The 12,811-nt window shown below is 43.3% G+C and overlaps 1 protein-coding gene across 1 annotated transcript; it reads right to left on the bottom strand.

The window, feature by feature from the left end:
- Positions 1-7,112: 7,112 nt before the first annotated feature.
- Positions 7,113-8,654, bottom strand: LOC310800099 (uncharacterized protein; the record flags this gene model as incomplete). Its single annotated transcript, XM_083662676.1, has 1 exon — positions 7,113-8,654. One exon carries the CDS (start codon positions 8,652-8,654, stop codon positions 7,113-7,115), a length of 1,542 nt encoding a protein of 513 aa, XP_083518802.1.
- Between the last annotated feature and the right edge of the window lie 4,157 nt (positions 8,655-12,811).

The raw sequence follows: 12,811 nt of genomic DNA, 5'->3' as shown, positions 1-12,811 counted from the left end.
AAAATAAATGATCAATTTACATGACATACAAAGGCACAACAACCAAGGCGGGGGTTCAGCCCCTGTGATCGCAAGCATCGAACTCACTGTCCTTGAACAAGAAAGTAAATGGTAAATGGTAAATGGCCTGCATTTATATAGCGCTTTTATCCAAAGCGCTTTACAGTCAGTAGGTACATTCACCCATTCACACACCGATGGTGGCAGGTTGCCACGCAGGGTGCTGGCACACCAACGGGAGCAATTTGGGGTTCAGTATCTTGCCCAAGGACACTTCGACATGCAGACTGGAGGAGCCGGGAATCGAACCACCGACCTCTTTTATCCAAAGCGATTAGTGGACGACCCTCTCTACCTCCTGAGCTACAGAAAGTGAATCCTCGCCAGCTCTAGGGGTAGGGATGTAACCGGTTTTAATGATAACCGTGATAAAATTCCTTACGATAACCGTACCATTTCAAATTTTCATTATCATTAAAACCGTGGTACCATGATTACCGTGGTACCATGATTACAGTGCTTTGAAAAACATGGTAAATACTGTCCATCATCAACCAAAGTTGGCAACCGTCTCCCAGATGCAAACGTGCAGCCTTGGAGAAATGATTTCAGTGAGTGTCTCAATCCTTTTTGGGTCTGAGTTTTCAATATAAAATGTTGTAAAATGATTTCAGTGTCTCTCAATTTTCAGCCATTTTTTTGGAATACCGTGATAATACGATAACCGTGATAATTTTGGTCACGATAATCGTGATGTGAAGTTTTCATACCGTTACATCTCTATCTAGGGGTGCTGTTCTCTAGATGACCCTGACCTTTGACCTCTCCTTGAGTCCTTAGAGGGTTCAAACAGAAGCGAGATCCATTTCTCCTTTGAGGGATTGATGGCGAATCACAAAAAGACACATTAAAAGACAATGCCAGTGTTTGTGACATATGGGTATGTGACGTTCTTGCCTGGTTAGGATGAAATTCTTCAGCATGTTTCTACAATAGCGATATACAGACGTCATTTGGAGCAGAAGAATCAATGATGCAGCCCGAAAACTAACTATAGGGCTACGTCCTGTGTATCCCCTACTTTTCACTTTTTTATATTTTCTTCTTTTAATAGAAATCTGTGCCAATCTGTTGCTTTTCGTATGTGAAAATAGGTTTATCACCGTGAAGAAAAATACAAAAATATGCATTTAACAAGAAATATTTTTTTCAATGCATTCTTCACATGGCAGTGGTGCAAAAACCAACACATTTGATGAACATACCGTGCTAACTTTGATGTCTCACATTTTGCGATTGCTCCATTGTGCTATAATACAGCTAGGTGATGATGAAGGTGTAAAGAAGCAACTTTTGATGTCAAAGCGATATTTTGGCTGGCATAACATGTTTGTGGAGGCAAGGTGTTTAAGGTTGTTTTAAGATGTACTGAAAGACTGTAGCAGTGATTAAATCAGCAAAAAAAGGCTAGCAAGCAGCAAAAAGGCAAACCGCCTGTGATATTGAAAACGTAAAATATTATGTACAGTATTATGACAAAAATATTACTATTGTCCAAGAAACCTGCCACACGTCTATTCTGTTATGATAGTCAACAGACATGACGAGCAGATTCAGCAGACGGAGCATTCTGAATCTGCATAGAAGCTAGATCACATGTCAAACTCAAGGCCCGGGGGGCAAAATCTACTTTCCAAACATGGCCGCCGACCTCTTTTCCTTCCAAAAAGACAGATTATGTGCATTTTGGATTAACATTTCATCGTGTGGTGAGTACCCGAAGCACAACATGTATTTTGGCGCCGTGAGATGTGTGTTTTGGCAGATCTTTAACAGCTGTACCATTAGCCTCCATTCTATGGCGATAATGACTAACTTCACGACTGTAGCTCACTGTGAACTGAGCGGACAGTGCCGGTAAGGCATGGTGTATCTTGGTTATGTGGGGGGGGGGGGTGTGGCAAATGAGCTAAACTTCCAAAAAAGTGGTGTATCCCTTTAAGGTTCCCATAAAGTAAAAAAAGGAAACCTTAAGGAGAAAACTTAAGGGTCACTTTTGGTGCAACCGATTTTATTTGATCGGAACCTTAACTCAGACGTTAAGGGAAATCTTAACTCAAGGTGTTTTGTGCAACCGGCCCCTGGTCTTCTACCTGCTCTATTTGTAAAGCGCCTTGAGATAACTCTTGTTATGATTTGGCGCTATATAAAATTTAATTATTAATTAATTATTATTATGAATTAAATTGATTGATTGATTTCACGTGTAAATTTAACACTGCTTTTCAAACTGCCATCATCGCTCTGGGATGTGGATGATTTGACACTGCTTTTTGGATTTTGCAGTTCAGCCCCGTTCTGTCCTTTCTTTCGTTTCCCTGTCTCTCCCTCACAAACACATTAAGGTCATGTTCACACTAGGAGGCCAAATCTGATTTGTGAACTTTAGTGACCTATTAATGACTTTATCCAGATTGGTTTTATGAGTCTGGACGCTCCAAGTCTGATTTGTGTCACTTGTCCCAAACCACATATGGAGGTAGTTTCCAATCTGCTTTCGACTGATGATGTGACTTCAGCGCGGACGCGCAGATCCACCAAATCTGATTTGAACGTCACTCGCAACTCGTCATCAAATGCTTCTGCGCAGGAAAACCACGTCACCAACGTACGAATTTACTGATGCCCACGTCGTTACCATAGCAACCCATGCAGATAGGCTGTTTAGGTCTGGACACACAGATCCGACTTGAGAATCAGATTTGTGGCAGTGCGGACACACTCCCAAATCAGATTTGGGAAACCAATCAAGATAATGATGATTAATGACTTCATCAGCAAATCAGATTTGCCTGTAATGTGAACATGGCCTAAATCACCTCTCCGGCTGCACTGTGCTGCTCCTGCAGCCTCCCCGGCGCTGCAGTGAACCCTTCATGGCTTGAGAGAAAAAGTCTGCCTTCACGCGCCTAGTCGGCTTGAAAATAGAACTCACGCCTAAACGATAAAATCGGCGCAGCTCAGGCGAGGCGTGGGTACACGCAAGGTTCACGTTGAGGCGCCCTGTGTACACAGCCTCATTGACTAAAAAGGACGCCTATTTAAAAGCGTGGGTAAAGGCAAGGCGTAGGCAAGGCTTGGGTGCCCTGTGTGAACGTAGCCTTATACTCTATGCTGCACAAAGAAAATGTAGGTATTGCAATGTCTCAGAGATACTGTTTATTAATGTTACTGTTTTTTACCACAGACTGCACTTTCAGACAACTCAAATACAGCAATGTATGCTTCAGGATAATACTCTATTTAACAGATTCATAGGATCAAAATGCATTGAATATGTATCGGTATCTAACTGTTTGACTTCACAATATATAATTGGCAGGTTGTTGTATAATGAGACAAAACAATAATATGTTTTTCATAGAACACAATGGAAGCATAGGACATGTTATAACAACAAAGTGGTCGATATGTAATTGCTGTGATTATATATGACCACTAGATGGCTCTGTTGAGCTATAAACATTTCACAACAATGCATTGTCTAATATTTCTCCATTGGTCCTTGGTCCACTGGTGTTTGTCACTGCATTTTAACATACATAATCAAACATGATTTAAAATAAATGATCAATTTACATGACATACAAAGGCACAACAACCAAGGCGGGGGTTCAGCCCCTGTGATCGCAAGCATCGAACTCACTGTCCTTGAACAAGAAAGTAAATGGTAAATGGTAAATGGCCTGCATTTATATAGCGCTTTTATCCAAAGCGCTTTACAGTCAGAAGGTACATTCACCCATTCACACACCGATGGTGGCAGGTTACCACGCAGGGTGCTGGCACACCAACGGGAGCAATTTGGGGTTCAGTATCTTGCCCAAGGCCACTTCGATATGCAGACTGGAGGAGCCGGGAATCGAACCACCGACCTCTTTTATCCAAAGCGATTAGTGGACGACCCTCTCTACCTCCTGAGCTACAGAAAGTGAATCCTCGCCAGCTCTAGGGGTAGGGATGTAACCGGTTTTAATGATAACCGTGATCAAATTCCTTAGGATAACCGTACCATTTCAAATTTTCATTATCATTAAAACCGTGGTACCATGATTACCGTGGTACCATGATTACAGTGCTTTGAAAAACATGGTAAATACTGTCCATCATCAACCAAAGTTGGCAACCGTCTCCCAGATGCAACCGTGCAGCCTTGGAGAAATGATTTCAGTGAGTGTATCAATCCTTTTTTGGGTCTGAGTTTTCAATATAAAACGTTGTAAAATGATTTCAGTGTCTCTCAATTTTCAGCAATTTTTTAGGAATACCGTGATAATACGATAACCGTGATAATTTTGGTCACCATAATCGTGATGTGAAGTTTTCATACCGTTAGGTACATCTCTATCTAGGGGTGCTGTTCTCTAGATGACCCTGACCTTTGACCTCTCCGAGTCCTTAGAGGGTTCAAACAGAAGCGAGATCCATTTCTCCTTTGAGGGATTGATGGCGAATCACAAAAAGACACATGAAAAGACAATGCCAGTGTTTGTGACATATGGGGTATGTGACGTTCTTGCCTGTTTAGGATGAAATTCTTCAGCATGTTTCGACAATAGTGATATACAGACGTCATTTGGAGCAGAAGAATCAATGATGCAGCCCGAAAACTAACTTAGGGCTACGTCCTGTGTAACCCTAACTTTTCACTTTTTTATATTTTTTTCTTTTAATAGAAATCTGTGCCAATCTGTTGCTTTTCGTATGTGAAAATAGGTTTATCACCGTGAAGAAAAATACAAAAATATGCATTTAACAAGAAATATTTTTTTCAATGCATTCTTCACATGGCAGTGGTGCAAAAACGAACACATTTGATGAACATACGGTACTCACTTTGATGTCTCACATTTTGTGATTGCTCCATGATGCTATAATACAGCTAGGTGATGATGAAGGTGCAAAGAAGCAACTTTTGATGTCAAAGTGATTTTTTGGCTGGCATAACATGTTTGTGGAGGCATGGTGATTAACTCTTGCAGTGCACCTAACACGGGCGTTACGTTTCTGATTTTCTGCTGTTCATCTGTCGTGATGAATTTGGTGGTTAATTCTGAACAATGCTGTTCATGCTACATACCAACTTAATCGGCTGAATCTTGCGCATCAAACCATGTCTTCCTTTTTCAGATCAGATCAACACACCGGAAGTTATAGCCGCCTTTGTACAAAGACAGATTATTTGGCTTTTTCAAATGGCTTTTTGGAAATCCGCCTAGGTATCTCCCTACAAAAACCACTGCCAAATACTCATGTTTTGGTATTTTTTCATCTTCTTTGTGTTGGGATGTGGTAAGGCCTGTGGCTATGTCTCTGTTGGGTTTCTAGCCATAAATACAACAACCACAGGTAACTGTTTACACTCTAAAAGTGTTTTTTATTCTAGGTGAGAATCAACCACTGTGTTTGAGCTGGTGTTACTCAGGGTCAGTAACACATAGAGTCATTCTGACACTTGGACCAGAAACATCAAAGTCTTACCTTTCAGAAAAGGTCAGGCAGTTGTCTGTAACCCTAGCGGTTCAGCCACAGTAAGCATTTTAGTTTGGGTATGTTGTTTTCACCATTTTCTTCAGAAATAGGTGGCTTTAGAAGGGTTGTTTTAAGATGCACTGAAAGACTGTAGCACCGATTCATCAGCAAAAAAAGGCTAGCAAGCAGAAAAAAGGCAAACCGCCTGTGATATTGAAACGTAAAATATTATGTACAGTATTATGACAAAACTATTACTATTGTCCAAGAAACCTGCCACACATCTATTCTGTTATGATAGATAACAGACCTGACGAGCCGATTCAGCAGACAGAGCATTCTGAATCTGCATAGAAGCTAGATCACACGTGTCAAACTCAAAATCTGACCCGGCACCTCATTGGTCTTTTTGGAAGGAAAAGAGGTAGCCGGTAGCACTACTTTCCAAACATGGCCGCCGACCTCTTTTCCTTCCAAAAAGACAGATTATGTGCATTTTGGATTAATATTTCATCGTGTGGTGAGTACCCCGAAGCACAACATGTATTTTGGCCCCGTGAGATGTGTGTTTTGGCAGATTTTTAACAGCTATACCATTAGCCTCCATTCTATGGCGATAATTACTAACTTCACGATTGTAGCTCACTGTGAACTGAGCGGACAGTGCCGGTAAGGCATGGTGTATCTTGGTTATGTGGGGGGGATGTGGCAAATGACAAATGAGCTAAACTTCCAAAAAAGTGGTGTATCCCTTTAAGGTTCCTATAAAGTAAAAAAAGGAAACCTTAAGGAGAAAACTTAAGGGTAACTTTTGGTGCAACCGATTTTATTTGATGGGAACCTTAACTCGGACGTTAAGGGAAATCTTAACTCAAGGTGTTTTGTGCAACTGGCCCGGTTTTTTACCTGCTCTATTTGTAAAGCTCTTGTTATGATTTGGCGATATATATATATATATACACCGGTATATATATATAAATATTAAATTGATTGATTGATTTCACATGTGTAATTTAACACTGCTTTTCAAACTGCCATCATCGCTCTGGGATGTGGATGATTTGACACTGCTTTTTGGATTTTGCAGTTCAGCCCCGTTCTGTCCTTTCTTTCGTTTCCCTGTCTCTCCCTCACAAACACATTAAGGCCATGTTCACACTAGGAGGCCAAATCTGATTTGTGAACTTTAGTGACCTATTAATGACTTTATCCAGATTGGTTTTATGAGTCTGGACGCTCCAAGTCTGATTTGTGTCACTTGTCCCAAACCACATATGGAGGTAGTTTCCAATCTGCTTTCGACTGATGTGACTTGAGTGCGGACGCGCAGATCCACCAAATCTGATTTGAACGTCACTCGCGACTTGTCATCAAATGCTTCTGCGCAGGAAAACCACGTCACTAACGTACGTATTTACTGACGCCCACGTCGTTACCATAGCAACCAATGCAGATAGGTTGTTTAGGTCTGGACACACAGATCCGACTTGAGAATCAGATTTGTGGTAGTGCGGACACACTCCCAAATCAGATTTGGGAAACCAATCAAGAATCAGATTTGCCTGTAATGTGAACATGGCCTAAATCACCTCTCCAGCTGCACTGTGCTCCTGCAGCCTTGTCTCTGCTGCAGTAAACCCTTTCCTGTGCGCCTCCTCTTCCCCCTCAGAGGCGTAGTGCTCCAGCAGCTGGTGTCGGTTCCTGGTGGGGGCGTCCTTAAAGCGCAGGCCGCAGTCCTCGCACTCGTACAGCAGCCCGTCCCTGTTGGCTCTCTCAGACGGGGACTTGCTAGCAGGCCTGCCGGGGAACGCAGATCCACGATGAGCAGCGCTCGAAGCGGGCGGATCGACGGAACCGAGGGTAGCTCGGGAGTCGCTGCTCTCCGGGCGTGTATTCGACCCGAGGCCGCCGGGCGGACCGGTCCTCCTGGGACGCCCGACTCCTCCTCCTCCGCCGTGTCCGTCGGGGGCCAGTCCGTGGACCGTGCGGTGGTGGAAGCGGATGGCGGAGCGGTTGGAGAAGCCTTTGCCGCAGAGGCTACAGATGAACGGCCTCTCTCCCGTGTGGATGCGCGTGTGGATCTTCAGCGCGCCCGACTGGGTGAAGCTCTTGCCGCACTGGTTGCAGCGATAGGGTTTCTCCCCCGTGTGGATGCGCTGGTGGGCGCGGACCCCCGCCAAATGGGGGAACCCCCGGCCGCAGAAGGCGCAGGAGTAGGGCCTCTCGCCCGTGTGGATGCGCCGGTGGATCTTCAGCGCCCCCGATTGGCTGAAGCTCTTCCCGCAGTCGGCGCAGACGTAGGGCCGGGCGCCCGTGTGCACGTGGCGGTGGATGCTGAGGTTGCTGTGCGAGTTGAACGCCCGGCCGCACTCGGTGCACAGGAAGCCGGCCGGCTTGTGGGCGTGCTCCGAGCGCTGGTGCTGCAGCAGCTGGGAGGGGCGGGAGAAGGAGGCGGAGCAGTGCATGCAGGGGTGGTGGTGGTGTGATGACGACAGGCCCCGCCCCCTCCCCCTCTCCTCTCGCTGCTGCTGGGCGTGGTGCGCTTGGCCATGGCACACCTGAGCGCAGGTGGGAAAGGAATGCTGGCAAGACAAGCAGGGGGGGAAAGGGGGGGCAGGGAGCTTGGTGGTGGGGTGGGCGTGGTGGGCGTGAGAGTGGGCGAGCTGCGGGCAGGGCGAGCAAGAGGTCAGAGGGCAGTGGTGATGATGGAAGTGATGGTGGGTGCAGGCTCCTCCCTGCTGACTCAGTAGGTGGCCGCAGGTCTGGAGGCCGCGGTGGCAGCACAGACAGGGGAACACGGGGAGGTGGGACAAGGAGCCTCTGGGGGGAGGGGTGTCGAAGTTGGGGTCTGGGCTAGGTCTCTCTTTGCTCTGCCTCTGGGGCTGGCCGGACAGCCTGGGCCCGGGGTCAAATGTGGGTGCAGCTGTGTCCTCTCCTGGTAAGCACAGGCTCATCAGGCTCAGGGCAGCGGTGCTGCTGCTCAGGTCTTTGGGGGTACTGCACGCTGCGTCTGAGCGCGGCTGCAGCGAGGATGATGAAGACTGTCGGGGTTTTAAAGACTCGAAGGAAGGAGGAGGAGGAGCAGAGTAAGGGCAGCCGGGGCAGGTGCAGGCGTGATGCATATCTATGCAGAAAGAAAAAAATAGGTTGGAAAGATTATTTTTCTCTCTGTAAAAAGTGTGAAATCACTGCAGCATTTTGTGTATTTCAGTGGTGGAAGAACTATTCAGATCTTTGACTTTAGTAAAAGTGTAAAAGTACCCTGTTACAAGTAAACATCCTGCATTCAAAATCTCATTTAAGTCAAAGTACAAAAGTATTAGCATCAAAATATACGGTAACGCTTTAGAATACAGCCCGCAAATAATCATGTAGTTATAGTATAACTACGGGATACAAGGAGTGAATTTAAACTTTAACTAGAGGGTAACAAGATCTGTAGTTATAGTATAACTACGGGGTACAAGGAGTGTAGTTATAGTATAACTACGGGGTACAAGGAGTGAATTTAGACTTTAACTAGTACAGTGTGGTACCCTGTAATTAGCCTATAAGTACAGAATTGGTCCCCTGCTTCAGAATACAGCCCGCAACCCCGTAGTTACCCTGTAAGTACAATATGGTACCCCGTAGTTATACTATAAGTACAGATCTTGTTACCCTCTAGTTACAGTCTAAATTCACTCCTTAAACCCCGTAGTTATACTATAACTACACTCCTTAAACCCCGTAGTTATACTATAACTACACTCCTTGTACCCCGTAGTTATACTATAACTACACTCGTTAAACCCCGTAGTTATACTATAACTACACTCCTTAAACCCTGTAGTATTATACTATAACTACACTCCTTAAACCCCATAGTTATACTATAACTACACTCCTTAAACCCCGTAGTTATACTATAACTACACTCCTTAAACCCCGTAGTTATACTATAACTACACTCCTTGTACCCCATAGTTATACTATAACTACATGCTTATTTGCGGGCTGTATTCTAAAGCGTTACCAACTTTACTAGTAAAAGTAAAAGTAGTCATCATTGTGCAGAAATGGCCCATATTATATCATGTTTTTGGACTATAAATTATTGATGCATTAATGATGTATTAATGTGTTCATCACCCATTAAGACCTTATGCATCATTTGTGTTGTTCTCCCTTTTAGACCTGATGCAGCGTCTGTGTTGTTAACCCTTTTAGCAAAGATACTTTATACACTATCCCTCAGGTGGTAGGAGGTTGTTTCAAACGCCCCTTAAAGCTGGCTTTACACGGTCAAACTTTCACGCAACTTTAGTTGGTTGAAACTGAGGTGAAACTAAGTTGCAAATGATTTGCATGGTCTAAAGCAGGGGGTCCCAAACTTTTCCATGCAAAGGCCCCCTTATTGCAAAAATGCCTTTAAAAACCCATTGACAATGCTATTAAAAAAATGTAAAATATCACTTCCATACAACCTCAGAAGAATATATTTCCTTACTTGTATTCATGTAATAACCTAATAATTACTTGTGTATCTCAAATCTTTTCTTGTCTGTTTTTCATTATAAACATTGTTCTAGAGTCAGACTACTGTATTACCCACACCGGGGAAAAATGACAATGAACGTGATGAGGACTAGCAGGCAATTAGACAGATGGGAAAGGCAAATATGATTTTTATGTGGAAGGAAACGATTCAATTATATTTGTTAACACTACACTAAATATAATTATAACATATATTCTTTATTATACTGTAGTATTAACAAATATAACTGAAACATTTCCTTCCCCATGAAGATGTTTTTTTAAGTATTTTCATTAATTTGATGAGGCCCCTCTAGTGCCCCCTGGAGGCCCGGCCCCCACTTTGAAACCCACTGGTCTAAAGCGACTCTGCAACACACTTGAAACTTGTCATATGACAGACGAAACATTACCAATCTTGCTAGCTTGTTTTTGTGAAACAAACTAGCGTGTTGCACGAGACTTGATTATTTTTTTAATTGCTTTGTGTAAAAGGTCAAGTTGCATGATGACAATTATGTTTCATGCAAGTTGCAACCTGCAACTAGTTGTGTGAAAGTTTCACCATGTAAAGGCAGCCGTAAGGTTTTAGAATGCGTTTCTATAAGGTGCCTTAGGTCTTAATGCAGCTAGTAAACATGGGGCTAATGCTGGGTAGCTTAACCTATGAAAAAAAGTGATATCAAATTCATTAGATGATTTATAATTTGTATTAACGCTAATAATCTGAATCTGCAAAGTAACTAGTAGCCTAACTAAAGCTGTCAAGTGAATGTAGTAAAAAGTACAATATTTCCCTCTGAAATGAAATGTAGTGGGGTAGTAACTATAACAAGTCAAATAGAAATATTCAAGTAAAGTACATGAGTACCTCTAAAATGTACAGTACTTGAGTGATTGTAGTAGTACTAAATACTTTTCACCACCAGTGTTGGGCAAGTTACTTTCAAAATGTAATATAGGCTACTACATATTACTAGATACTTTCATTTGAAAGCAATAAGTTACTTTACAATATTACTTTCTGTGTAGAGTAACTCGTTACTTATTACACTACTTTTGCATTACTTTCACCAAAACAACAGCAGCAGCAGAATGACATCGCTGCCCGGGAACATCCCAAAAAATAATGTCAACCACCTTGAAGTCAGTGTAAACAATCCAAAATTCTAAATGTTATTCTTTTCCTTTGTTATTGTCATCTATAGTGGTTATTTGCATAAAAACACAGTTTGATTAGGAAATTATTGTATCTTTTTTAAATATGTGCTTTGATTTAATCAAATGTAACTCAATTTGTAACTTGAGTTACTTGACAAAGTAACTGGTATAATATTACTGAAATCCTATAAGTAATAAGTTATATTACTGAGTTACTGCTAAAAGTAATATATTACATGTAATAATATGATACTTTTGTAATGAGGTACCCCCAACACTGGCTATTTATGATGCACTCTCTCTCACCTTCCCTTCTGTCTCCGACCTCTCCCCTCCTCTCCAGATGCTGCCGGCTGTGTCCTGGATCGGTCTTGTCCTGCAGGGCTGCTCTTGGTTGGGATGGTAAGGCTGGTGGTCTGGGGTGCGGTGGTGGTGGTGGTGGTAAGGGTCCGAGTGGGGCTCCACTCTTGAGCCCCAGAGGAGCATCACCACCTCCTCCTCCAGCAGCAGCAGCAGCCACCCCCCACGCGACGTGAAGAACATCTGGCTGCTCCTTCAGCAACTGGCTGCTGGAGGCGTTTCCAGATGTGATGAGGTCACCGATGAACTGATGCATCTCCATCCAGGAACAGTGACCACCATGCTGCAACGAGAAGTTTATACTGGGACTCATTCGCTATTAGCTCCGTGCGATCAACGAATATAAGACTTCCGGTTTACGGAGCTAGCGAATATAGAACTTCCGGTTTGGAGAAGAACGTTCTCAATGTTATTTAAACAGTTACTGTCATCCAGAAACATCGTTTGTATTGTATAGCTTAGTTTATTAGTTTAATGTGGAAAATAATGATTTTTCAATCGCCCCTGTCTGCTCTATAATTGTGCAGAATCGTTCTTTTACTTTGAAAAACCTCACCGGAACTTCTTATTTTCGCCAGCTCTTTATATTGGCTGACATTACGCAGCTTTCGCTATTATCATTAGTAACCACAGGGTTTGCTTGGGGGCAGTTGGTGGCTGTGGGACATTCTGACGCTAGCCTTAGTAGCCTAGCTACATGCTACATAATGTTAGTTCAAACTAGAGACCTCAAGAGTTGATGAAAATGTCATGTTATCATGTTAAACCGAAAAGGGCTACTTACAACGTCCTTGTCTTTGTCCATGAAGTAAAACGCGTAGGCTAGTGTTGGCGCTGGATCAAGTGTTTAAATGAACGTTATTCACACACTGTTATGCATATACGCTGCTAGACTTGTGAAAAATAGCGCAAAACCCCGCTCACATTGATCAGATCCATACTGTGCTGCTCGAGTAGAAATATCGCCACTGAGCGGACAATGTATTTCCGGGGCTTCGTACCATGTGACTACACTTGTAGTCTTTTCTCTTCCACCCATTTTTCACTAGTTGAAATAGACGATCTAACACTTTTTTTCTGTGCGCACAAAAAGGCTTATTTCTCCCCAATTTTTTCCGAGATAATCCATCCACCACCAGGTGTGTGGCATTGGCAGATGCTGATTAAATCTTTGCACAGCAGATCGTCATATAGCCACAGATCCAGACCTGCTAGATAACCCCCCCCCCAATTATCTGTC

This window comes from Poromitra crassiceps (assembly GCF_964638095.1).
Source record: "Poromitra crassiceps genome assembly, chromosome: 29".
NCBI lineage: Eukaryota > Metazoa > Chordata > Actinopteri > Beryciformes > Melamphaidae > Poromitra > Poromitra crassiceps.
The sequence above is the reverse complement of the archived record's forward strand: the minus strand, read 5'-3'. Positions and strand labels throughout refer to the sequence as shown.